This window comes from Macaca fascicularis, chromosome 14, assembly GCF_037993035.2.
Source record: "Macaca fascicularis isolate 582-1 chromosome 14, T2T-MFA8v1.1".
In the NCBI taxonomy this organism is placed as follows: Eukaryota; Metazoa; Chordata; class Mammalia; order Primates; family Cercopithecidae; genus Macaca; species Macaca fascicularis.
Genome location: NC_088388.1, coordinates 16047067 through 16074258, shown reverse-complemented (window position 1 = coordinate 16074258; position 27192 = coordinate 16047067). Strand labels below are relative to the sequence as shown.

The 27192-nt window shown below is 50.2% G+C and overlaps 2 protein-coding genes across 8 annotated transcripts in view; one reads left to right on the top strand and one right to left on the bottom strand.

Annotated features, from left to right (window-relative positions):
* SMTNL1 (smoothelin like 1) overlaps positions 1-9684 on the top strand; it is a 14300-nt gene extending 4616 nt beyond the window's left edge. Inside the window, exons 2-9 of one of the 5 annotated variants that reach the window (XM_074013596.1) lie at positions 410-1128; positions 1397-1529; positions 1641-1692; positions 3675-3830; positions 4031-4145; positions 4299-4450; positions 7805-7953; positions 9403-9684. In XM_074013596.1, the coding sequence (XP_073869697.1) occupies positions 412-1128; positions 1397-1529; positions 1641-1692; positions 3675-3830; positions 4031-4145; positions 4299-4450; positions 7805-7949 (1470 nt within the window). In that variant the 5' untranslated portion in view covers positions 410-411 and the 3' untranslated portion in view covers positions 7950-7953; positions 9403-9684. Of the gene's footprint in view, positions 1-409; positions 1150-1396; positions 1530-1640; positions 1693-3674; positions 3831-4030; positions 4146-4298; positions 4451-7804; positions 8467-9402 lie in introns of those variants that run through there. The other 4 variants (XM_074013595.1, XM_005577850.5, XM_005577851.5 and 1 more) reach the window with 4 other exon arrangements.
* UBE2L6 (ubiquitin conjugating enzyme E2 L6) lies at positions 9471-27192 on the bottom strand. 3 transcript variants are annotated; one of them, XM_015434702.4, is made up of 4 exons: positions 26718-27192; positions 18500-18595; positions 12247-12433; positions 9471-10312 (listed from the first exon to the last, which is right to left on the bottom strand). In XM_015434702.4, the coding sequence occupies exons 3-4, from the start codon at positions 12356-12358 to the stop codon at positions 10161-10163; spliced, it is 264 nt and encodes an 87-aa protein (XP_015290188.1). In that variant the 5' UTR covers positions 12359-12433; positions 18500-18595; positions 26718-27192; the 3' UTR covers positions 9471-10160. The 3 variants fall into 3 exon arrangements, with proteins under 3 accessions (XP_015290188.1, XP_005577909.1, XP_073869698.1); XM_005577852.5 differs by lacking the exon at positions 26718-27192 and adding an exon at positions 26462-26561; XM_074013597.1 differs by lacking the exon at positions 26718-27192 and adding an exon at positions 24679-25170.

Here is a 27192-nt window from a genome sequence, read left to right as displayed (position 1 = left end):
AGGTTGCAGTGACCTGAGATTGCACTCCGGCACTCCAGCCTGGATGACAGAGCAAGACCCCCTCTCAAAAAATAAATAATACAATAAAATTGTGACCAGCTCAGTGGCTTAATCAAAAAGAGGCAACATGACTGAAAAGGCATTATGTGATTCAATGTTCTTTAAAGCCAAAGCCAGAACCTACAGAGGGGCATCAGGTGAACACCATCTAACATCATGTCAATGTAGCCCAACCATCCCAGCTTTGGGGAAGCACTTCTCTGTCCTTCATGCCTGGGTCTCATGTCCAAGTAGGAGCCAAGACTGAACCACGGACTTCCTGACTCCCAGACCAGAGCTCTCTGAGGATGGGGTCTTCACCTCATGCTGGGATGGGGCATGACAAGGTCTGCTTGTCTTCTCTTTCCAGAGATGGAGCAGAAGGAAGGGAAGCCCTCTGAGGATGGGACCACCGTCTCCCCAGTTGCAGACAACCCTGAGATGTCAGGAGGTGGAGCCCCTGCAGAGGAGACCAAAGGCACAGCTGGAAAGGCCATCAATGAGGGGCCTCCTGCCGAGGCAGGAAAGCAGGAAAAGGCACCAGCCGAGGATGGCATTTCAGTGGAACTCCAGGGGGAAGCAAATGGATTAGATGAGGTCAAGGTGGAATCTCAGGGGGAGGCTGGTGGGAAAGAGGACGCTGAGGCTGAACTTAAAGAGGAGGATGGTGAGAAGGAAGAGACCACTGCGGCTTCTCAGGAGATGACTGGCAGGAAAGAAGAGACCAAATCTGAACCCAAGGAGGCTGAGGAAAAGGAGGAGAGCATGCTGGCCTCTGAGAAGCAGAAGGCGGAGGAGAAAGAGGCCAAACCTGAATCTGGGCAGAAAGCCGATGCCAACGACAGAGACAAGCCTGAACCTAAGGCAACTGTTGAGGAGGAGGAGGCCAAGACAGCCTCTCAGGAGGAGACAGGCCAGAGGGAGAAGCGCAGCACTGAACCCAAGGAGAAGGCTACTGACGAAGAGGCCAAGGCTGAATCACAGAAGAAGGCTGTTGTGGAGGATGAGGCTAAGGCTGAACCCAAGGAGTCCGATGGGAAAGAGGAGGCCAAACATGATACAACAAAGGAGGCTGATGCAAAGGAGGAGGTGGAGGAGGTGGAGGAGGCAGTGAGTGAGGCGGGAAAGGGGGAAGGAGGCTCTGTCATCTCCTGCTCCTGGAAACAAGGCCCCTCTGCTTTAGTCCGTTGGCAAAGTCTGGTCTTCCTCCCGATGATTTCCAGAGCCCAGGGTGGGGGAGGGGGGACAAGGGGTGCAGCACCGTAGTCCCAGACTGCCTTTCAGATCTTTCTGAAGTCCTCGAAGCCAGGGCAGGTGCTGTGTGACCATGAGCTCACACAGATCATGCTCATTCCAGGAGCCAGGCAGTCCCAGTGAAGAGCAGGAGCAGGATGTGGAAAAAGAGCCAGAGGGAGGGGCAGGGGTGCTTCCCAGCTCCCCAGAGGAGTGGCCTGAGAGCCCCACGGGGGAGGGGCACAACCTCAGCACAGGTGAGTGAGAACCCAGAGCCCACAGGATCCTGCAGGGGCCACCTGCGGGAGGGAGCAAGGAACGTGTCATGGATAGCCCCAGCTTCCCTCCCTCCTTTCCCTCTCCTCCAGATGGGTTGGGTCCAGACTCCGTAGCTTCTGGAGAGACCAGTCCTTCAGCCAGGTAATGTCAAACTCTGGGGCTCCAGCTCCAATTCCCCCTACCTCCTGCTTCCCTCAGCATCCACCATCACCTCAGTCTGGGCTCCCCCAGCACCTGATTTCAAGATATTCCAGGATTCCTGGCATTCAGCTTCCTATCCCAGGGCAGAGCCCAGGAAACCAAAGAAGCCAGGGGCATAGCGGGGCACAGTGGCTCATGCCTATAATCCTGGCACTTTTGGAGGCCGAGGTGGGCAGATCACCTGAGGTCAGGAGTTCGAGACCAGCCTGGCCAACATGGTGAAACCCTGTCTCTACAAAAAATACAAAAATTAGCTGAGCATGGTGTTGGGTGCCTGTAATCCCATCTACTTGGAGGGCTGAGGCAGGATAACTACTTGAACCCGGGAGGCGGAGGTTGCAGTGAGCCGAGATCGTGCCATTGCCCTCCAGCCTGTGTGACAAAGCAAGACACTCTAAAAAAAAAACAAAAACAAAAAAACCAGAGGCAGAAAGGAACACGAAGGATACCTGGTCCACTTCCCATGTCATAGCTGAAGTCTGCCCTGCAGCATCCCTGACACTTCACAGGAGCTCCTTATCTTTCAGCTGAACATGTTTCCATGGTGCCAGTCACCCAAAAAGCATGATCAGAAAGCCTGACTTGAGACAATGGTTCTGCCATATACCAGCTGTGTGACCTTGGCCACATCACTGAACCTCTTCTCATCTGTGAAGTGGGCGTACCAATTGTATCTAACTCGTAGGATTATTCTCAGACTTCAATGAGTAACAAGTGCAAAGCACTTTAGCCCAGTGACTGGTCCGTGGCAGGTGCTGGATAAAATAAGAGGCTTATGCTTGCCATTGCACAACTTCAGTCATTAGAGGAATTATATGGAGCTGAAATCTGCCTCCTTGTCCTCCCTTTTTTTTTTTTTTTTTTTTTGAGATGGAGTCTTGTTCTGTCACCCAGGCTGGAGTGCAATGGCGCGATCTCGGCTCACTGCAAACTCTGCCTCTCAGGTTCAAACAATTCTCCTGCCTCAGCGTCCCGAGTAGCTGGGATTACATGCGCGTGCCACCATGCCCGGCTAATTTTTGTATTTTTACTAGAGGCGGGGTTTCACCATGTTGGCCAGGTTGGTTTTGAACTCCTGACCTCAGGTGATCCACCCACCTTGGCCTCCCAAACTGCTGGGATTACAGGCGTGAGCCACCGCGCCCGGCCTCCTTGTCCCTTTCTTAGGGAAAGATGACCAGTGAATAGTCACTGAGCAGGCACCGCTGGATGCTTTACATTCACCTTCCTACATAGGACAGGTAGGTATTCTTGTCCTCATTTTACAGATGAGGAAGCTAAGGCTCAAACAATCTGACAGTCCCAAGATCACACAGCAAATAAGAGGTAAAGCTGTGCCGAGTGCGGTGGCTCTCACCTGTAATCCCAGCACTTTAGGAGGCTGAGGCAGGCAGATCACCTGAGGTCAGGAGTTCAAGACCAGCCTGGCCAACATGGCGCAATCCCATCTCTACTAATAATACAAAAATTAACTGGGTGTGGTGGCGGGCACCTGTAATACCAGCTACTTGGGAGGCTGAGGCAGGAGAATTGCTTGAATCTGGGAGGCGGAGGTTGCAGTGAGCCAAGATCATGCCACTGCACTCCAGCCTGGGCAACAAGAGCAAAGCTCTGTCTCAAAAAAAAAAAAAAAAAAAAAAAAAAGGAGCAAAGCCAGGTTCCAAACTCAGGTCAGACCTCAGAGGTGTCCTAGCTCCACCCACATGTCCTCACCAGACCACATGCTCCTTCAGGTTAGACCGAGACTCACGATTCCTTCTCAATGTCCTCCCAGTGCTGGGCACAGAAAAAAATGTGTGTAACAACTGCACACACCCCTTTAGACTGCAGTGCTGCCCACCCTCCAGCCCCACAGCCCCCTCCCTGCGTCCTGCAGTGCTGGTCCCAGCCTCTCTCATGCTTCTTTGGACTTCTCCATATAGTGAGTCTTCACCCAGCGATGTGCCCCAGAGTCCCCCTGAGTCCCCTCCCTCAGGGGAGAAGAAGGAGAAGGCACCAGAGCGCAGGGTATCAACCCCTGCTCGGCCCCGGGGGCCCCGAGCACAGAACCGCAAAGCCATCGTGGACAAGTTTGGCGGGTAGGACACAGGCCAGGGGCTGAGCTGGGTTTTCCCGTACGTAGGAGCCCTGGGTTGGTGGGAGGGTGGCCTCAGGGGCTGTGAGAACAGCCCAGACCAAGGCAGGAGGAATGACACCTGAGGGCTGGGGATCCTCCCAGTAGGGCCCTTCATGGCCTCCTGCCTCTCTGGCTTGGCCTTGCACCCCTCTCCCCTCACAGGGCAGCGTCCGGCCCTACGGCCCTGTTCCGGAACACTAAGGCAGCTGGGGCAGCCATTGGTGGTGTCAAGAACATGCTCTTGGAGTGGTGCCGAGCCATGACAAAAAAATACGAGGTGGGCATGGGACAGAGCTGCATGGGTGAGGCAGGGGTCCAAGGAAGGTTCGAGTGGTGCAAACCCCAAAGGGCGGGAGGGTGGGAAGGGGGCCGAGTCCAGGCCATCTGGCTGAGGCTCACTGAGGCCTCCCCTGTGCCCTGCCTGCCACAGCACGTGGACATCCAGAACTTCTCCTCCAGCTGGAGCAGTGGCATGGCCTTCTGTGCCCTCATCCACAAGTTCTTCCCTGATGCCTTTGACTACGCAGAGCTGGACCCCACGAAGCGCCGGCACAACTTCACCCTGGCCTTCTCCACAGCAGAGTAAGCCTCAGCCATGGGCTGGCAGAGCTGGATGGGATCCTAGGCGAGGACTGGATTCACAGGGGTTGAGTAGTGGGCAGTTACACTGATGCTGGTGCCACACATTCATATACCCAACAGACATTTTTTGAGGGCCAGGCACTGTTTCAGGCTCTGGGGATACAGCAGTGGGTGAAACAGACAAAAATCTCTGCTTGGGTCAAGCGCAGTGGCTTACTTGTATAATCCCAGCACTTTGGGAGGCCGAGGCAGGAGAATCGCTTGAGGCCAGGAGTTCAAGACCAGCCAGGGCAACACAGCGAGACCCCCATCTCTACAAAAAATCAAAGAATTAGCTGGGCATGGTGGTGGATACCTGTGGTCCCAGCTGCTCGGGAGGCTGAGATGGGAGGATCACTTGGGCTCAGGAAGTCAAGGCTGCAGTGAGCCATGATTGAGTCACTGCATTCTAGCTTGGGTGACAGAGCAAGACCTTGTCTCAAAACAAAACAAAACAAAAAAACTACAATTTTAAAAAATGACAGGGAAACTCACAGTATGGATTTACAACTCTAAGTGAATATCAGAAGGGCAGGCAGCTCTGCTCTGACCAAGTGCTCCTGAACCGCAGGCTGTGAACCACTGTCCTGCTCCTGCAGCTGCCTGGACTCTGGTTCTGAGCCAGGCAGAGCCGCTGGAAGGTGGGAGGAGTCATCAGATGACAATGACAGGCCGACAGGAGGCATCAGGCAGCTGAAAGCCCAGGAGGTCATGGGGATGTGTGGAGAAGGAGGGAGGAGAATAGAAGCGGAGGTGCCTGGGTTTGAATCCCGCCTCCTCCTCCCCAGCTCTGTGACTCTGGCCAGCTGTCTTAGCCTCTCTAGAGGCCCCACATCACAGGGCTTGCTGTAAAGATTCAGTGTGAAGAGGAAACAGTGTCTGCCACAGCCATCACACCCCACTGCCTGTTCCAGAACTCTCCTCCGATTCCCATGGAGTCCGGGGATGAGGGGAGGGAGTGGCCAATGCTGAAGCCCCCAGTGGCGGAGCCCTTCCCCACCCACTCCCCCGGCTCAGTGGGAATGAAGGTTTTGCCTCTCCCACACAGAGGGACAGCATCCGAACCCACAACCATGGGCCACTGCATTGGCTGCAGGGAGTTTGTCCCATTCTCCAAAATCCTCCAGTGTGTGTCCTTCCCACGGCTCCCAGTCCAGCGTGGATTTTGACCCTGCAGTCTCAGCCCCAAGGGAGGATTTCCACTGGGGCCCTGGTTTCTCCTATGCCAGCACCTATGGCTGGCTTTGGTAGGCAGGGACTGCTGAGACACAGCTTCAGAGTGAGGATGCCAGAGGTGTCAGACAGGCCCCCGGGGTTGTGTTGCTCACTTTGGCCTTGGGCAAACCACCGAAACACTCTGAGTCTCCGCTTCCTCTTCTGCTGGGTGAGGATGGAGGGAAGGAGTCTATGAGAACGTCCAAGGGGAAGCGTCTGATAAAGCATGAGATTGGCGTGAGGCCTCAACACTGATTAGCTCAGATTATCGGACTCAGCAAAGCCAGTGGTGTCACAGAGCCCCAAAGGGCAGCTGCGAAGTTAGAAAAAGAGGACTTGTTGCCAAGTGCCAGCAGCTCCTGAAACACACCAAGAATTCCTGCCTCGGGGCCCCTGCACCTGCTGTTTCCTCTGCCTGGACTCCCTTCCCCAGATGTGCATATGACTTACTCTAAGAGGCCTACCCTGAGCACCCTATTAAAAAATACCACAGCTGGGTGCGGTGGCTCACACCTGTAATCCCAGCACCTCAGGAGGCCAAGGCGTGTGGATCACTTGAGGTCAGGAGTTTGAGATCAGCCTGGCCAACATGGTGAAACCTTATCTCTACCAAAAATACAAAAATTCGCCGGGCGTGGTGGCACACACCTGTAATCCCAGCTACTTGGGAGGCTGAGGCAGGAGAATCACTTGAACCCAGGAAGCAGAGGTTGCAGTGAGCCGAAATCTCCCCACTGCACTCCAGCCTGGGCAACAGAGCAAGACTCCATCTGAAAAATAAATAAATACATTAAAAATAAATAAAAAATACCAGATCTCCTCCAACATAAGAACATACCCTGTGTCCCTTCCTGCCTTATTTTCCTCCTGAGCACCTCTCACCATCTGATGTACCACCTACTTTGTGTGTTGCTTGCTGTCTCCCGCCACAAGAATGTCCATGCCATGACAGTATGGAAGTTTTGGTTTTATTCACTGATGAATTCTCAGAGCCTGGAAGAGGGCCTGGCACATAATACGCTCCTGATAAATACATAGAAACTGAATGAATGATGCTCCTGGAGATGCTGCAGCTGCAAGCCAGGACTCTGGCTAGGATTTGGTTTCTGTCCTTTATCTTTTTTTTTTTTTTTTCTTTTTTGAAACAGAGTGTCACTCTGTCGCCTAGGCTAGAGTGCAGTGGTATGATCTCAGCTCACTGCAACCTCCGCCTCCTGGGTTTGAGTGATTCTCATGCCTCAGCCTCCCAAGTAGCTGGGATTACAGGTGCCCGCCACCATGCCCAGCTAATTTTTTTTATTTTTTGTAGAGATGGAATTTCACCATGTTGGCCAGGCTGGTCTCGAACTCCTGACCTCAGGTGATCCACCTGCTTTAGCCTCCCAAAGTGCTGGGATTACAGGTATGAGCCCCCGCGCCCGGCCCCTTTAAGTTCTTCCTGAGGGGCCTGGCCTACCAGAAGCTCCCCCGTTCCAGAGGACAGATACACATGCATGTGAAAGTGGTGGGTTAATGTAGAACTAGACACCAGAGGGTCCTGCTCCCAGGTGAGGACAAGAAGTGCAATGAAAATGTGGGCTTTGGAATCAGACCCAGCTGGGTTTGAGTCTTCTATTAGTTTAATTTTTGTTTTTATTTTTTTGAGAAGCTCCCATTCTCCAAAAAGGTCTCACTAGGTTGTCCAGGCTGGTCTCGAACTACTGAACTCAAGGGATCCTCCTGCATTGGCCTCCCAAAGTGCTGGGATTACAGGTGTGAGCCACTGTGCCTGGCCTCAAACTCATTATTGAAGTATTCACTGGGGTTGGCTTTGGCGTTACCTGTCTACATCCTGTGACCTACCTATAGGAGGATCACAGCTAAAGGAAGCCACGGCACCTGGCCTGGGTTTGTCTTAACTCTGCTGTGGCCTCAGTTATCTCATCTATATAATGGGATGATTGGCTTAGATGATCTCCCAGCTCCAACATCCCAGCCCATCCTATGAGCTTCATCGTTGCTGGGCTGCCGGCACCCATCCCCTTATCCTTCACCTTTGACCTTCTGCTCCCATATCCTTCACCTTTGACCTTCTGCTCCTCATTCTACCCCATTCCTTAGGAAACTGGCTGACTGTGCTCAGCTGCTGGACGTGGATGACATGGTGCGGTTGGCTGTGCCCGACTCCAAGTGCGTCTACACCTACATCCAGGAACTGTACCGCAGCCTTGTGCAGAAAGGACTGGTGAAGACCAAGAAGAAATGAGGAGGTGACTGGCTCTGTGGGCAGAGATGGGCAGGGTGCCCAGCACACCAGCTGTGGCCTGGGGGCTCCCTTCTGCTCGATGGAGGCACCAGAGCCAGGGGCTCAGGCAAGGGCATGTGGCGTTGGTTTTAACCGCATTAAAAGTACTTTTGTAAAATCCTCTCTGGCCCCTCAGTGCCCGCTCCATACTTGGCCCAGGAACGTCTGCACTCTGGGATGATAAACTCTGGACACAGGGGTTTCCTCACCGGCTGAGGTATCAATAACTATGCAAGGTGTCTGGGAAAGGACAATGGCCTGGGTCTCACCACTAACCAGCTGTGTGACACTGGGCCATACAGTTAACCTCTCTGGGCCTCAGTTTACAGGCTGAAAGGGGATAATGGGAGTTGCAACCTTATGAAGGTGTTGCGAGAGTCAAATGAGATAATGAAAAGGGCAAAAAGCTTTGCCCAGTCCTACCACTCAAGTGTTCAGTAAGTGGTCGCCAAAAATAAAAAACAAACTTACATTTTGACTCTGGTGGCACTTCTTCTGGTTATATTCCCCTCTGTCCACGCTTCTCAGGTAAGGGCACTCCAGGGCAAGAGCTGGAGAAGATTCTCTAGAAACAAGTGGGATCTGGTTGACTTCCTTGACTCAAATCACCCCATATTCTGTCTCTGAAAAGCCAGCAGTATTCCAGGAGCTTACAACAATTGCAACCAGAAAGTTCTTCCTCTGGGTTAAGTTAATCCCTCTATCTGGCTGAAGTTTTGGCTTGTTTTGCTTTTCCATTGCTCATGAGATACAAACTCCTGAGCTGATTACAATTTCCTGCTAACTATCCAGTCTGGTTTTATCAGCCATTTGGGGCATATGTGCTGATAAAAGCAGCTCATGAAAAATACAGAAAACAAAACACATCCCAGCCACAACCCTGGCTCACCTGCAGGGGTGTGGATTGGCAGAGTGGACCCCAGCAATCCACTGAAGTGCTCTGTGCCTCAATTGCCTCATCTTTAAAATGGGGATGTTGGCTGGGCGTGGTGGCTCACACCTGTAATCCCAGCACTTTGGGAGGCCAAAACAGGTGGATCACCTGAGGTCAGGAGTTCGAGACCAGCCTGGCCAATATGGTGAAACCCCATCTTTACTAAAATTACAAAAATTAGCCAGTTGTGGTGGTGGGCATCTGTAATCCCAGCTACTCAAGAGACTGAGGCAGGAGAATCGCTTGAATTCAGGCGGCGGAGGTTGCAGTGAGCCGAGATCGCACTGCTGCACTCTAGCCTGGGTGACGGAGTGAGACTCTCTCTCAAATAAAAAAAATAAAATGGGGACGTCATCCCTGTGTACCTTCTGAAAGCACCTCTGTCCAAGGATGGCCTATTTTTCCATAGCCAACATTCCTTTTGATGTTTGGGGAACATCCAGGGGAAGCAAGGTCAGAAATTTATGCTTAAATCCCTAGTCCTCTCTGGTCCTGATGAAACTACCCCATCGCCTCATCAAAGACTCAGCTGCACTCCAGAATTCATCTTTGACTTTAATGGCTTAAGCAAGATCATGGTTTCTGTGGCTCCCCCTGGACTGGATGCTGGAGGACACACACTTCACAGTCTGAGGCCTGGTCCCAGGAACTGGCAATCTAACAGGATGGCAAGTGGTTTTGAAACATACAGATTTTCAGGATGGAAGTCTGATTTTTCAGATTGTGACTCATCCGTGGAAAATAAACGGTTTAGCACCTAAATCTGTAGATTCCCATCAGTGGCTTTGCTGACTCAGGTGTAAATAGGGTACCCTCCATATGTCTCCCACCCATACGCTCCACTGTCCCCAGGCCCTCAGTGCCTGAGCCCTAGGGGGATTCGAGTTGGCTGCTGGGCTCATTTCCTGCAAGCGGGCCGGCGAGATGACCTGTCTCTCTAAGATGGAGAGCTGGAGAACTGGCCTGTAACTCTGCAAACTTAAACTCCCTTGGCTCTGGGGGATGCAAAGGCTGTGGGAAGGGTGTACCTGTGGCCAGGTGAACCCGGGAGTGAGTCCACACACAACACACACACTCACAGCTCCCTTCCCTCTACCCCACACACACAAACGAATGACTAACAACCTAAGAAAGAAAAAATGAGTGGGGAATGGGCCATAGGGGGCTCTGGCCTCAGTCCATGAGGTGTGTCCATCCACCATGCCAAGGATCCAGTGCACAGAGGGTCAGAACATGAGTTAGGAGGGCCGGTCCACTCCATATTGGAGGGTGAACTCTTCAGCATTCTTTCTGAACAGCTCCGGATTCTCTGTCAGCAGGTCAGCGAGGTCCACCCGCAGGGGCTCCCTGATATTCGGTCTATTCACCAGCACATTCAGGGCCTCCAGGACTGGGGAGAGACAGGCCAGGACATCAGGGCAGAGGGAAGGGGGTCACGGCTGCCCACTCCCAATGCCTTGACACTCCACACCCACTCCTTGGAGGAAAGGTTCCATCTCTTAGGCTGACTCTATGACCGGATCAAACACCCCGCTCATTCTTGGTTGGTGACACCCAAGACCTTGACTGATGACATCAGTGGTTTTCAAACAACTACATTCCATGGCTTCAGAGAAGCTCTTCATCATGGGAGCCACTGAAATAAGTGAGGTTTCTGGGTCTTATCCCCATTTCAACAGAAACTACTCTGTTTTCCTCCATTATATTGATAGTCCAAATAAACTTTTCCTTGGGCAAAAGGGGTCTAAGGCTAAAGACTGAAAACCACCATGGCCCCCTGGCTCTTCATCTTTCACAGATGCCTTTGGGAACCTGGTGAAGGTAGCAGCCCATCTCCTGAGACAGACGCACACTCCACGTGCAAAACAGATAGTTCCCAGACCCCTTGAAGCTCATCCAAGGACCACTCCTCTCCCTGCTCCCACTCCCACCAAGCAAAGGACTTTTGTTTCCTGAGTTAAAAACTCCTGAGGTGGTCCAGGTAGAGGATTGCACACTGACTCAGTCACAGGCTCTACAGCTGCATTGTTCAATATGGTAACCATTAGCCACAGGCAGGCATCTAAATTTAAATGAATCAAAATCAGGCTGGGCACGGTGGCTCACACCTGTGATCCCAGCACTTTGGGAGGCCAAGATGGGTGGATGGCTTGAACTCATGAGTTTGAGACCAGCCTGGGCAACATAGCAAAACCTGGTCTCTACAAAACATACAAAAATGAGCCAGGTGTAGTGGCATGCTCCTGTAGTCCCAGTTACTCGGGAGGCTGAGGTGGGAGGATGGCTTGAGCCCAGGAGGTAGAGGTTGCAGTGAGCCAAGATCGCACCATTGAACTAACTGCCTGGGCAATAGAGACAGACCGTGTCTCAAAAGAAAAGAAAAAAAAAATTAAAATTAAGTACCATTAAGAATTGAGTTCCAGCCAGGCGCAGTGACTCACACCTGTAATCCCAGCACTCTGGGAGGCCAAGATAGGCGGATCGCCTGAGGTCAGGAGTTCGAGACCAGCCTGGCTAACATGACAAAATCCCTCTCTACTAAAAACACAAAATTAGCTGGATGTGGTGGCACACACCTGTAATTCCAGCTACTCGAGAAGCTGAGGCCAGAGAATCGCCTGAACCTGGGAGGCAGAGGTTGCAATGAGCCGAGATCGCACCACTGCACCCCGGCCTAGGCGACAGAGCGAGACTCCGTCTTAAAAAAGGAAAAGAACTGAGTTCCTCAGTTGCAACAGTCACATGTGGCTCGCGACTCAGCCAAGTGCTGCCGTTTGCCATCTGTATGACCTTAGGCAACCACTTCGCCTCTCACATGCCTCAAATGTCCGGGTCTATTCAACAAGGCTAACGACAACACTACCTCACGGGGTGGTGGAGGAAATGAAAATGAAGTCCGCATGTGATGTTCTCAGCACAGCGCTGAAAGTGCTCAGTCAAGTGACAGCTGTTCTCATTATGAGGCCAGTTCCCTCCACTGTCATTTAGGACACCGAGTCCCAGAAAGGAACGAAAACTTGCCCAAAGTCCACAGAGGGAACAGCGGGCTTTCTTATCCCGAGCCCTTCCCTGTACAGCCAGGCTGCCTCTCTCGTGAACCACAGCAATGTTCCTCTGTCACAACTGCCCAGGTACAGGAACAGAGGCAGGAGAGGTCAGTCTGTCCAGGAAGCATCCCTTCTATCTCACAGTAAGTTCAGCCAAGACTCACAATTTTCACCTCCTCTCTTCGGGGCTTTTCAAGCTCAGAATAAGTCTGTGAAACCCCCTTCCAGTAATCTCTACCCAGTATCAGTCCCTCCTCCGGGCAAAGCCCAGCCCCACCTTGGCAAGTCTTGGTGCAAGGCTTCCAGTTCTCACTGCTGATGATGGGCAGGCAAACATGTCCGCTCTCGTCCACGTTGGGGTGGTAGATCTTGGTTGTGAATTTGATCATGGGAGGCCTGAACGGATACTCAGGCGGGAAGCTGATGCACAGGTTGAAGGCTTTGAGGTGGTAGGGAGGTTGGTCCTGTGCAGAGAGAAAAGGGGTCAAGCTCCGGTCTGGTTTTCTTCCCTTCCTGCCCCCATCCCAGGGTCCTAGGCATCCTCTGCTTCACTCCCAGGGGGACACATGAGCCAGGATACGCACAGCACCTGCATTCATTTGACAACTGAGTCATGGATTAGTGAAAATGTGAAATCACCAAAGGGCACTGGCCTGGGAGGCAGAGAAGTCTGATCCAGGCTTTTGCTGTGTGACCACGGTTGAGCCACTTCCCACCTCTAGGCCTCAGTTTCCTCATTTGTAAAGTGGATAAAGATGGACTAGATGAGCTCTAAGGACCATCTCAGCTTTCATGGATTTCTGAGATTATGGAAGAAAAGGATGGAACATCCTTTCTTAGAACATTAGAATGGGGGTGAGGAAATGGAGAAAATGAGGAAATCCTAAGAACTCAGGAACTCAGGAAAATACAAAGGTGCAGCTGCAGTGGAAAACAGTATGGCCATTTCTCCAAAGATTAGACACTGAATTACCATATGATCCAGCAGTTCTACTTCTGGGTAGATACCCAAAGAACTGAAAACAAACAGGTATTTGTATACCAATGTTTCTAGCAGCCAAAAGGTGAAAGCAAACCAAGTGGATCAATCAACAAAACGTGGCATATACACACAATGGAGTATTATTTAGCCTTAAAAGGAAAGAAATTCTGATATATGCTACAATCTGGATGAACCTTGAAGACACTATGCTCAGGGAAATAAGCTAGACAAAAAAGGACGGATATTGCAAGATACCACTGAAGTACAGCACCTAGAATAGTCAAATTCATAGAAACGAAATAGTAAAGTGGTCACCAGGTGCTGGGGAAAGAAAGGAATGGGGAGTTACTAAGGGGTACAGAGTTTCAGTACAGGTGGACAAAAAGTTCTAGAGATGAACGATGGTGATGGTTGTGCAACCATGGTTGTTTGTTTGTTTCCTGAAGCAGGGTCTCGCTCTGTCATCCAGGCTGGAGTGCAGTGGCATTATCATTGCTCACTGTAATCTCAAACTTCTGGGCTCCAGTGATCCTCCCACCTCAGCCTCCTGAGTAGCTGGTACTACAGGAGCCCACCACTAAGCCTGGATAATTTTAAAAATTTTTTGATAGGGTCTCACTATGTTGCCAGGGCTGGTCTTGAACTCCTGGCCTCAAGCGATCCTTCCACCTTGGCCTCCCAAAGTGCTGGAATGACAGGCATGAGCCACCATGCCCAGCTGTAATCCTATTTAATGACACTGAACTGTATACTTAAAAACGGTTAAGATAGTAAATTGTGTTATATGTATTTTACCATAATTAAACACAAACAAACTCAGGGGCTAGAGTGACCGAGGGGTTGGGAGCTGCAAGGAGCCAAGAGAAGACCCTCTAGACTTTGAGCGACCTGAACACTTTTCTGAGCGCCTATCTGTGCTGTCCTGTGCTAAGGACTTGACATGCATTAGCCTGGGCAACAGAGTATGCGGGTCACACAGACTCCGGAGCCACCATGCCTGGGTGTGACTCGGCTCTGACACTCACTAGCAATGTGATCTTGAGCAAGTAACTTCACCTCTCCATGCTTCCATATGACAATAATAATAGACTTCTTCATAAGGCATATGTGAGGATGAGATGATTTAATTTATGCCAAGGATTTAGAACAGCGCCTGGCACATGGCAAGTACTACATATGTGTCAGTTACTACAATAGGTATAAAAACAATTACCAGCGTCTCTATTTACAGAGGAGAAAACTCAAGTTCAGTGTATGTAAGTAACTCACCTAGGACCACAGCAGCCTTGCAGGGATGGGAACCCGGCACTGTCAACCCTACACCTTTACACAAGATGACTACTCACAGCCCTAGGAGGGAGAAACCCCAGAACCTGGGTGACCCCAGTGCGGAACAAAGGGGACTTCCGGTTGGTTCCAAATTACCAAATCTTTTCAGAGCCTTTGTTATTGAAAAGACAGAGCAAAGACAGCAAGAATGGCATATGTGGTTAAGCAGAGAGTCAAGATTTTCAGAGCTCCTCCTCCTTAATAGGCAAAACAGAAATCATGGTGACCTCGAGCACACTGAGATGAGAGATGGAGTAACTAGGCCGGGCGCGGTGGCTCATGCCTGTAATCCCAGCACTTTGGGAGTGCAAGGTGGGTGGATCACCTGAGGTCGGGAGTTCGAGACCAGCCTGACCAACATGGAGAAACCCTGTCTCTACTAAAAATACAAAATTAGCTGCGCATGGTGGCGTGTGCCTATAATACCCGCTACACGGGAGGCGGAGGCAGGAACTGAGAAGTGGAAGTTGAACCTGGGAGGCCGACGTTGTGAGCAGAGATCACAGCCCTGCACTCCAGCCTGGGCAATAAGAACAAAACTCCATCTCAAAAAAAAAAAAAAAAAAAAAGATAGAGTATAAAAGAGTAGGAAGATAAAGAGAAAATATCTCACCTTTTATGGTCTCAAGAAGAAAAGGCTGGGCCTATCAGTCAGAGAAGGCCTATGGCTGAGGCCTCAGAGCAGGATGGGAGGGTGCTGTGGTTGGATGTTTGTCTCCTCAAATCTCAGGTTGAAATTTTATCCCCAAGACCGGTGCGGTGGTGGCTCATGCCTGTAATCCTAGCACTTTGGGAAGCTGAGGCAGGTGGATTGCCTGGGCTCAGGAGTTCGAGATCAGCCTGGGCAACATGATGAAATCCCGTCTCCACTAAAATACAAAAAAGTAGCTGGGCGTGGTAGCGTGCGCCTGTAGTCCCAGCTGCTCAGGAGGCTGAGGCATGAGAATTGCTTGAACCTGGGAGGCAGAGGTTGCAGTTTGAGTCTCACTCTGCACTCCAGAGTGATCTCCAGTGTTGGAGGTGGGGCCTAGTAGGAGGTGTATGGGTCCTGGGGGCAGATCCCTCATGAATGGCTCAGTGCCATCCTCACAGTAATAAGAGAGTTCTTACTCTATTACTTACTGAAAAAGCTGGTTGTTTAGAAGATCCTGGCACCTGCTCTCTCTCTCTCTCTCTCTCACTCTTGCCATGTGATCTGTACATGTGGCTTCCATTTGCCTTCCACCATGAGTGGAAGCTTCCTGAGGCCTCACCAGAAGCAGATGCTGGTGCCATGCTTCTTTTTTTTTTTTTTTGAGATGGAGTTTCATTCTCGTTGCCCAGGCTGGAGTGCAATGGCATGATCTCAGCTCACCACAACCTCTGCCTCCGGGTGCAAGCGATTCTCCTGCCTCAGCCTCCTAACTAGGTGGGATTACAGGCATGCACCACCATGGCTGGCTAATTTTGTATTTTTAGTAGAGACGGGGTTTCTCCATGTTGGTCAGGCTGGTCTTGAACTCCTGGCCTCAGGTGATCCACCTGCCTCGGCCTCCCAAAGTGCTGGGATTTTGGGATGAGCCACTGCACCTGGCGCCATGCTTCTTGTACAGCCTGCAGAAGCTTGACCCAAATAAACCTTTCTCTATATATTATGCAGCCTTAGGTATTCCTTTACAGCAACACAAATGGACTAAGACAGGAGTATCAGTGTGTCCTGCCTGAAAGGGCTTCTTTCTGGGCTTTGTAGGTCTTAACAGAGGAAGGAGGTAGCAGAGTCATGGAGCTGAGAGCTCTGGGGACCTGTCCCAGCTCTGCCTCAGGCTTGCTGTGTGACTAAGCTTTCTCTGAGGATAAGTTTCCGTGTTTGTAAAATGAAGAAGTTGGACCAGAGGATTCCATACTGTATCTTACAGTCAATTGAGAAAGTCCTACTACCTTCTAAGTTCTAGGTTAAATAAAGTATTCTGCTACTTTTTGTTGTTGCTTTTTTGAGACAGAGTTTCACTCTTGTCATCCAGGCTGGAGTGCGATGGCCCATTCTCAGCTCACTGCAACCTCCGCCTCCCAGGTTCAAGAGATTCTCATGCCTCAGCCTCCTGAGTAGCTGGGATTATAGGTGCCCACAACCATGCCCAGCTAATTTTTGTATTTTTACTAGAGACAAGGTTTAGCCATGTTGGCCAGGCTGGTCTCAAACTTCTGACCCCTGGTGATCCACCCACCTCAGCCTCTCAAAGTGCTGGGATTACAGGTGTGAGTCACCGTGCCCAGCCTGCTACTTTTGAAAAAATTTTGAAAACTATTCGTTTTTCATGGAGTGGTTAAAAGAGAAGACCTTGGAGTCTGCTGAATTCCACTCCTGCTACCTTACTCTGAGTGACCACAGACCAGTTACTTAACCTCCTTGGTTTCTATCTCCGCAATTTTAAGAGGAAGACAACCTTCCTCATTGGACGGTTGAGAAGATTCAATATGACCTCATATGTCGTGTGCTTAAAACAGCACTTGGTCCACAGGAGACTCTCAAGGAATGAGAATTCTTACTATCAGCTTCAAAAGGCTCATCGAGCTGAAACCTTTCATGACCAAGATGTGACAAGTGGGGCCACTTTGGTGAACACATAAACTGAGACCGAGTCTTTGAGGAGGAATTTCTCTGCTATTCCAAAAGACCTTTCCTGGTTCTCCTTCCTCTGCCAGTCAACCATCCCCTCCTTTATGGCCTCATCAGGAACCTTCAGGTTAGCTGATGACTTACATCAAGCTTTGGTTCTCCAGTTCTGGGATTCCTCCCAAGTATCATGTTTCTTCAGGACACCTATATGGGTGGAAGGTCTGTGGCCAGTTCCTGGGGCACACTTAACCACCTTGGTCTTGCCAACCATTGAGGTCCTCTGATTTCATAGTATTCTGCTAAACGAGACCTTTCCTAGGTTTTCCTATCACCCCCGCTTTACTTTCATCATCTCAAAGTTGGTCTCCTTGGAGATATAATCAGTTCCTGGAGCTCCTTTGAGCATCTTCTCCTGGCACCTGAGGTCTAGAACAGGTGTGCTCACTCTAAGCCAGGTAAGTGGATTGCTTCAACACAGTAATCCAAGGGACTTGACAGATTCCTACGGTGACCTGACTCAGGCCTTTCTCTACTTTTCTGGACTACAGTTTAGTTTAAAGAGAAGATGACACAACCTAGGCCATTGCATTGTCAATAAAAAGTAAACCCTGCTGGGTGCGGTGGCTCACACCTGTAATCCCAGCACTTTGGGAGGCCGAGGTGGGCAGATCACTTGAGGCCAGGAGTTTGAGACCAGCCTGGCCAACATGGCAAAACCCTGTCTCCACTAAAAATACAAAAATTAGCCAGGCATAGTGACACGTGCCTGTAGTCGCAGCTACTCAGGAGGCTGAGGCAGGAGAATCGCTTGAACCCGGGAAGTGGAAGTTGCAGGGAACCAACATCGTACCACTGCACTCCAGCCTGGGTGACACAGTGAGACTCTGTCTCAAAAAAAAAAAAAAAAAAAGTCCAAATCCTAAATAATAAGATGAATTATTCCCTTGACATTCCAAAGAGCTTTGACTAACCAAAAGTTCAATGTCTTCAATTTTATTTCCAAGTAACGAAAAGTGTAGATTAATTTCTCAAAGTATCTTTAGTCACTAATAATCGGATGAAAAAAAGAGAGATCTGTACTCTGATAACTATTTTGGAATACTGCTTTCAGAGAGACTTTATCAAAAAAATACCAAATAATAAACAGAGAAAAATAAGAACAGTAGAAATGAGCATTTGTGTTTTCATATGTAACAATTTTCTGAAATAAGACTAAAGAAAAACAAAATACAATTTAAGTTCGCGGGAGCAAATTCTACCAATGGTGGGAGCCTGGAAGTTTATCCCTACCCCTTGACAAAGGTCCAAGAGATCTTTATTTCTTCTTCTTTTTGATGCTGTTTGTCTCCTGAAGTTCTGTGGTGGGCTTGGTGGCTACTGATTTAAGGAAGGGGTCTCCTACTAAGTCCAAAAGTCCTTTGGCATCTTTATCGGAAGATGAACCTCAGAAGTATCTGGATCTCAGAAGCAATCAGTTCAGAGAGAGGACCCCTCCAGCAATGATAACGTCCAGTAAAAGGATCCCAAGGCAGGGAAAATTCTTGCCTAGTCCTAACCCTCCCTGCCCATGTCCCTGGCCTAAGCTGTCCCCAATCCAAAGCCACAGTCCCCATGGATACTCACAGGTAGGAGGAGAGCGTGCCACACCAGGACATTGGCATCACTGCTGGACAGGTTCCGCAGGTATGGGGGAGGCTTCTTCTGAAGATCCTCCAGCTCCTGCAGGGGACACAAGTTGAGTGGGCAGTTGACCTAGTCCTCCCTATTTCAGCCCCCTCCCCCTGTCCCAGCAGCAAGCTGTCCCAAGTCCAAAACTGGCCATCTTAGGGGCAGAAGCCGGTAAAGTCAGAGCCTGCATTTACTGAGCACTTAGTATGTATCAGGCACAGTGTTGGAACTTTTTCTTTTTTCTTTTTTTTTTTTGAGATGGAGTCTCGCTCTGTCGCTGAGGCTGGAGTAGAGTGGCACAATCTCGGCTCACTGCAACCTCCTCCTCCCAGGTTCACGCCATTCTCCTGTCTCAGCCTCCTGAGTAGCTGGGACTACAGGCGCGCACCACCACGCCTGGCTAATTTTTTATATTTTTAGTAGCGACAGGGTTTCACCATGTTAGCCAGGATGGTCTCGATCTCCTGACCTCATGATCCACCGCCTTGGCCTCCCAAAGTGCTGGGATTACAGGCGTGGGCCACCGCGCCCAGCCAGTGCTGGTGCTTTAAGTGAATTTTCTAACTGTGGCCTCACCACAACTCTGGTACACCTAGGTACTCAGTGCAGGGAAAAATAGATCACTTCTCCCAGATATTAAAACTTGAGAGTAAGTGCTCTTAGGAGGCTTTTCTCTTGAAAGCAGGGTACTTAACCTCTGCTCTCTAGCCTTCTTCCTAAAAAGTCACTAGGTTCTAATTCCCTGCCTCTCTTCCTTTCTTCCTTCCATAAGCATCTACTGAGCATCTACAGCAGACAGGACCCCACTGCTTCAAACTCTGCCAGATCAGGGCTGGAGAAAGGAAATGACTCCAGAAGACCACAGCAGAGAAGAACTCCAAGCAGGGAAACAAGGGGGCAAGGAGTGACTCACCTTCCCAGAACTGTGGCCCAAGCACCTGAATATCCCTTTTGAATTCTCCCAACTGCTATCACTGAGCATTCTCTACTGGCATGTAACTGAGACAGGACCCAGTCCTCAAGAATTTCAGTAGAGTAATGGACGAAACATGGATGTGATTATGTGAATGTGTATGGATATACAGTAGGGAGGGAGATGAGAGGGGAGAAAGAAGGCTTCATAGAGGGTACACTCTGTGAGCTGGGCCATGCAGAATGAGCAGGAATCCATGCAGAGAAGGGGAGAAGCACCAGGGTAGAGGGCCCAGATGGGGCAAATGTGTACAGTATGTCCTGCAGAAGGTTAATAGGTAGTACAGGAAAAGCGTTCCAAGGTCAAGTACAGGAAATCTAGGCTAAAGAGATTTCTTCACTGTAGAACTTCCCTAGCCTTTAATATGCTATTGTATATGGTGATTGACCAAGATGTGGGCCCACAGCATGCAGTACTTCTTAAATGTATTTGACAAAGGAATGCTGCCCCTCTTTTAGGGTCCATCTTGTGGGACTACAGGCCTTTTCTTTTTGGGGAAGATAAAAAGACACTCAAGGGCAGGTCACATTTCTCTGGAACAATGAATTGGTACAAACCAGTGGTTCTCAACCAGTGGCAATTTTATCTAACTAGCGACATTTGGTAATATCTGGGAACATTTTTCCGTTTGCACAAATTGGGAGAGTGGGTAGAGGCCAGAGATGCTGATAAACATCCTAACAAAGCATTATCAGGCCCAACAAGAGGGGAGACCGCTGACCTGCAGGGTGAGTCTCAGGCCTGATCACATTCATCACAAGCTGACTGAAGGGCCTTTGGGCCTTAGGCGAACATCAGCACTAGTACCCTGACAGTACTCCTCATAGACCCATGGTGGTGGTGGACAAGGGGAGAGACTCCCATATCTGGGGAAAGGAGAGGGAAGAGTGGGAAGGACTGTGTTCTGTGGTTTCGGTGCCAGCTTAGTTGCAGTAGAACAGAGCACCAGGTAAATTTCTAAGGTTTCCGACTGCAGGCCCTGGCCCGTGGACAGTAACCGTGGACCTATCTGGGGCCCAGCAGCGAGCTAACTGCCCTAAAGGGAAGGACAAAAACCCTGACTGGCTTCACCACCTGCTGATTGTAGAGCCCTAGGGCCTTGAGCGAACATAGGGCATAGCCAGGTAGTGATTACAGCGGGCCTTGGGCAAAACCCAGTGTTGTGTTGGCTTCAGGCCTGACCTAGTGCAGTCCCAGTTCTAGTGACCATGGGGACGCTTGTGTCACACCTCACCCAGCTCCAGGGAGCACAGTAAGACTCCATTTGTTTGGGAGAAAGTAAGGGAAGAAAATGAGAGTCTCTACCTGGTAATCCAGAGAATTCTTCCTGATGTTATCCAAAACCACCAAGGTAGTGCCCTCCAAGAGTCTGCAAGAACTACAGTGTTACTAGGCTTAGAGTGCCCCCTAATGTAGACATGGCTGCAGTGACCAAAAATTAGATCACAAGAGCCAAGCCCTTCGAATACCTAGAAAGCCTTCCCAAGAAGGATGAGTACAAACGGGCCCAGACTACAAAGACTATAATAAATACCTAACTCCTCAGTGCCCAGACACCAACAAACATCCACAAGCTTCAAGACGATCCAGGAAAACACAGCCTCACCAAACGAACTAAATAAGGCACAAGGGCCAAGTCCAGAGAAACAGAGATACGTGACCTTTCAGACACAGAAATCAAAATACCTGTTTTGAGCAAACTCAAAGAAATTAAATATTTCCTCCACAGAGAAGGAATTCAGAATCCCATCAACAAATTTAACAAAAAAATTGAAATAATTAAAAAGAATCAAGCAGAAATTCCGGAGTCAAAAAATGCAATTGAGGCCGGGTGCAGTGGCTCACGCCTGTAATACCAGCACTTTGGGAGGCCGAGGCGGGCAGATCACCTGAGGTCAGGAGTTCAAGACCAGCCTGGCCAACATGGTGAAACCCCCATTTCTACTAAAAATACAAAAATTAGCCGGGCATGGTGGCGCATGCCTGTAATCCCAGATACTTGGGAGGCTGAGGCAGGAGAATTGGAGAGGCAGAGGTTGCAGTGAGCCGAGATCACACCATTTCACTCTAATCTGGGCAACAAGAGCGAAACTCTGTCTCAAAAAAAAAAAAAAAAAGAAAGGAAAAAAATGCAATTAACATACTAAAATGCATCAGAGCCTTTTAATAGCAGAATTGATCAAGCAGAAGAATTAGAGTGTTTAAAGACAGGGTATTTGAAAATACAGTCAGATGAAGCAAAAAAATAAAAGAATAAACAAAGACTTTGGGAGGCCAAGGTTGGCGGATCACGAGGTCAGGAGATCGAGACCATTCTGGCTAACACGGTGAAACCCCATCTCTACTAAAAATACAAAAAAAAAAAAAAAAAATTAGCTGGGCGTGGTGGTGGGCACCTGTAGTCCCAGCTACTCAGGAGGCTGAGGCAGGAGAATGGCGTGAACCCAGAAGGTGGAGCTTGCAGTGAGCCAAGATCGCTCCACTGCACTCCAGCCTGGGTGACAGAGCGAGACTCCGTCTCAAAAAAAAAAAAAAAAGAAGAAGAATAAACAAAGAATGAAGTATGCCTGCAGGATCTAGACAAGGGCCTCAAAAGGGCAAATCTAAGAGTTACTGGCCTTAAATAGGAGGTAGGGAGAGAGACAGGGCTAGAAAGTTTATTGAAACGGATAGTAACAGAGAACTTCCCCAATCTAGAGAAAGATATCAATATCCAAATATGAGAAGATTATAGAACACCAAGCAGACTTAACCCAAAGAAGACTACCTCAAAGACATTTAATAATCAATCTCCCAGAGGTCAGGGATAAAGAAAGGGTCCTAACAGCAGCAAGAGAAAATAAACAACACACAGTGGAGTTCCAATATGTCTGGCAGCAGACTTTTCAGTGGAAATCTTACAGGCCAAGGGAGAGTGGTATGACATATTTAAATAAACTATGACTGAGGGAAAAAACTTCTACCATAGAATAGTGTATCCAGTGAAAATATCCGTCAAACATGAAGGAGCAATAAAGACTTTCCCAGACAAACAAAAGCTGAGAGATGTCATCAACATCAGACCTGTCCTATAAGAAATGCTAAAAAGGAGTTCTTCAATCAGAAATTTCTTTTCTTTTTTTTTTTTTTTTTTTTTTTTGAGACGGAGTCTCGCTTTGTCGCCCAGGCTGGAGTGCAGTGGCAGGATCTTGGCTCACTGCAAGCTCCGCCTCCTGGGTTCACGCCATTCTCCTGCCTCAGCCTCCGAGTAGCCGGGACTACAGGCGCCCACCACCACGCCCAGCTAATTTTTTGCATTTTTAGTAGAGACAGGGTTTCACCGTGTTAGCCAGGATGGTCTCGATCTCCTGACCTCGTGATCCACCTGCCTCGGCCTCCCAAAGTGCTGGGATTACAGGCGTGAGCCCCGCGCCCGGCCTATCAATCAGAAATTTTTTTTTTTTTTTTTTTTGAGACGGAGTCTCGCTCTGTCGCCCAGGCTGGAGTGCAGTGGCTGGATCTCAGCTCACTGCAAGCTCCGCCTCCCGGGTTCCCGCCATTCTCCTGCCTCAGCCTCCCGAGTAGCTGGGACTACAGGCGCCCGCCACCTCGCCCGGCTAGTTTTTTGTATTTTTAGTAGAGACGGGGTTTCACCGTGTTAACCAGGATGGTCTCGATCTTCTGACCTCGTGATCCGTCCGTCTCGGCCTCCCAAAGTGCTGGGACTACAGGCTTGCGCCACCGCGCCCGGCCAATCAGAAATTTTTTTAAAAATTTAATGAACAATAAAAAATCATCTGGGCCAGGCCGGGTGGCTCACATCTGTAATCCCAGCACTTTAGGAGGGTGAGGCGGGTGGATCACCTGAGGTCAGGAGTTCGAGATCAGCCTGGACAACATGGCGAAACCCCATCTCTACTAAAAATACAAAATTAGCCAGGCGTGGTGGTGCATGCCTATAATCCCAGCTACTCAGGAGTCTGAGGCAGGAGAATCACTTGAACCCGGGAGGTGGGGGTTGTGGTGAGCCGAGATTGCACTATTGCACTCCAGCCTGGGCAACAAGAGGGAAACTCTGTCTCAAACAAAAAAAAAAAAAAAAGAAAGAAAAAAGAAAAGAAAAGAAAAGAAATTATCTGAAGGTACAAAACTCACTGGTAATAGTAAGTGCACAGAAAAACAGATTAGGGCTGGGCACAGTGGCTACGCCTGTAATCCCAGCACTTTGGGAGGCTGAAGCCGGTGGATCACCTAAGGTCAGGAGTTCAAGACCAGCCTGGCTAACATAGTGAAACCCCATCGCTACTAAAATACAAAAATTAGCTGGGCGTGGTGGCGGGCATCTATAATCCCAGCTACTTGGGAGGCTGAGGTAGGAGAATTGTTTGAACCTGGGAGGCGGACACCAGCCTGGGCAACAAGAGTGAAACTCTGTGAAAGAAAGGAGAGGAGAGGGAGAGAAAGAAAGAGAGAAAAGAGGAAGAGAAAGAGAGGAGGAGAGAGAGAAAGAGAGAGAAGGAGAGAGAGGAGAGAGAGGAGAGAAAGAAAGAAGGAAGGAAGGCAGGAAGGAAGGAAGGAAGGAAAGAAAGAAAGAGAAAGAAAGAAAGAAAAAGAAAGAAAAGAAAGAACAAGTTAAAAAGCAGAAAGACGAAGTTAAAGTGTACAGTTTGTATTAGGTTTTTGTTTTGGTTTTTGGTTTTTTTTTTTTTTTTTTAGACACTCACTCTGTCACCCAGACTAGAGCCCAGTGGCACAATCACAGCTCACTGAAGCCTCAACCTCCTGGGCTCAGGTGATCCTGCCACCTCAGCCTCCCAAGTAGCTGGGACTACAGCAGTATGCTACCATGCCCAGCTAATTTTGGTACGTTTTGTAGAGATGGCGTTTGGCTGTGTTACCCAAGCTGGTCTGGAACTCCTGGGCTCATGCAATCCACCCGTACTACCCAGGCTGGTCTCAAAACTCCTGGGCTCAAGCAATCCGCCAACCTCAGCCTCTCAAAGTGCTGATATTACAGGAGTGAGACACCACACCTGGCCTTTATTAGGTTTCATTTTGCTTGTTTGTTTATGCAATCAGTGTTAACTTGTCATTAGTTTAAAATAACGGGTTATAAGATATTATTTATAAACCTTGCAGTAACCTCAAATCTAAAAACATACAACAGATACATAAGAGTTACCTGACCCAAAATGTCAGCAGTGATGATGTTGAGAAACGGAAGCTCTCCAAACCCAGTCCACAGTTGAGGAGGGGTCCTTTACCACTGGGGACCATTTGAACTTTCTCTGCCTTCTCCCCACCCCCAGCATATAATATAAACACATCCCATGCCCCCCTCCTCTCTCTCAGTCTACCTTCCATCTCTGTTCAACCAATAAGCTGCTTCTGGTGCCTCCCACCCAGAGTCAATGGGCCCTCATTTATCTTTACCCCAAACTAGAAGCACCTGTACTCCTAAGAGTTTCTCTATCATCTGTGACTGTTTGGCAAGAACAAAGCCCAAGGCTGACCAGAGAAGAACTGGAATAAACATTTCCCTGACTTTACTATAACTGGGCACACTTGGACTTTATCTATTTAGGGTGAGTTCTGCCAAAACTTTCCCAAAGCCTGAGGAAGTTGAAACCCAACTTAAAACACACAGTTCTTTCCTACTGCCTAATAGGAAATCACCTGACTAACCAGAACAGAAAATGAAAGTAGAAAGGCCATTGAAAGAGCCTGCAGGCTGGAGGCCTGTAGACCTGGCTTCATAGTCCAGTCCCATTGTTCCTTACTGAAAGACTCTGGACAAGCAAGTTATTTTCTCTGCGCCTCAATTTCCTCATTTGTAAAATGCAGGTATATATTACTTATCTCACAGAACTGCTGTGAGAATTAGATGAAAGAACCATGTACACTGTTTGGCATGTAATGGTTCCAGTGCAGTAAATTCTGGCTCCCATCTCTCTTCCCCTTGGCTGGAAAGACCCTCTGACTCATTTTGCTGCCAACCTCCAGATTTAGGATCTAGGCCAAGCCTGCTCTGGGCGTCCCAGTCTGAGGCCATTTTCTTCTCAGAGGCTGTGGGTAGCAGGCACCCTCTTCCTCGCCTAGAGCCTGCCCTTCCACCCTGCAGACTGGAAGGGGCACTTCTGAGAGACTTGCGGTGCCATACTCACTTCACCAGGATCACCTTCCTCCCTAATCCATCTCCAAACACCCTGGGTTTTCCCACCTTCTGGAGGGAACTGCCCCCTCCGCATCCTTCCAGATCTTATTTCAAATTGTGTCCCTGATAGGAATAAAATTCAACAAGGGCCGGATTTGTGTTCATCTCTGCCCGCCCCACCCCCACCTCCTAGAACAGGGCCAGCACGTGTAGGCATTCAACACTTGTAGAACTCACGAATGCAAGCCACCTACTCCAGGAGGCCTTCCAGGTCCACCTCCGCATCTTGCCTCCAGAGAATACCCAGGGAACTTTGCCCCAAATTCTAATCAGCATTCCGTGTTTCTCAGGACTCTAGTAATACAGGCATCAAATTATGGGATGGGCCATGGGCTTATTCCAAGGCAAGGACTTCATCCTGGTCATCTGTGTTCATAACCCACCACAAGCAGTAGCAGAATGCCTGGCACCAAGATGCCAAGGACCTTTCCTGCACTGGAGATGCACCCAGTTATTATCACAAGTCTCAGGCAGGAAAAGCGAAATTGAAACCAGTTTTGGAGGAGCTAGCTCATCTTCACCACGCAAACGGCTCAAGCGGAGGCCCCCAAACCCCCAAAACTCTAGCTCTGGCCACTCTTGCAGGCCAGTCCTCCTCTGAGTAGAGCGCGGGAAGGACAGGGATTCAGCCAGCTCTGATGCCCAGACAAATAAATGAATGTGCTCGGAGAGCCGCGGAGGGGATGGAGAGAGGAGGGAATGCGCGGGGCGAGGGGAGCCAAGAGAAAGGGGTCATCCTATACGCGGTTACCTTAGCCACTCGTATGCTCGCCATCTCGGGACCGAGTGTGTGCCACTGGCGTCCTCCAGCAGGACCGAGCACCTACACGCCAAACAGCGCGCCCCGCCCCGGGGCCCCCACCCCCGGCAGCCCCGCCCACCCCTCCTCCCGCGGTCGCAGCGTGGACCTCCCGGCATCCGCGCTGGCGGGGCCAGAAGGCCGCCGAGGGACAACGCGCCGGGCAACCGCCCGATCCCCGCGCGGAGGGCTCGGACCCGGGACTCACGGTCCTTGTAGGGAGACGGGGGCGGGCCTCGGGGCGCGAGGCTCTGCTGATCCCTGCCTCCCGCTGGGGGCGTCGTGCACCGGCAGGGAGCGCTCAGGGGCGCTGGGGGGCGCTCATAGGGGTTCTAGCCTTCGCTCCGCCGGCGGCCGCGCCGGGAGCTCTCCGGTCTTGGTCAGCACCCCCGCGCGCCGCCCCAAATACACACTCGCCCTGAATGAATAAGGGAGGCTCGCTGTGCGGACGCGGCTCCGTGACAGTTCTCGGTGGCCTCCACCATCAGACCTCCGCCCTGAGCCCCTGCCCCAGCGAGCATCCGCAGCCGCCGAGCCTGCCGCCTTCCCTCCATGGGCCCAGCGCTCCTTCTCCGAAACTGCGTGAGGGACGGCGTAGACCTGTGCCCTCCAAGCACCGCTGCCCGGCGGTCGGGAATCCTTTATGCTGTCCGGCGTTCGGCGCGGGCTGCAACGTTTCTCCC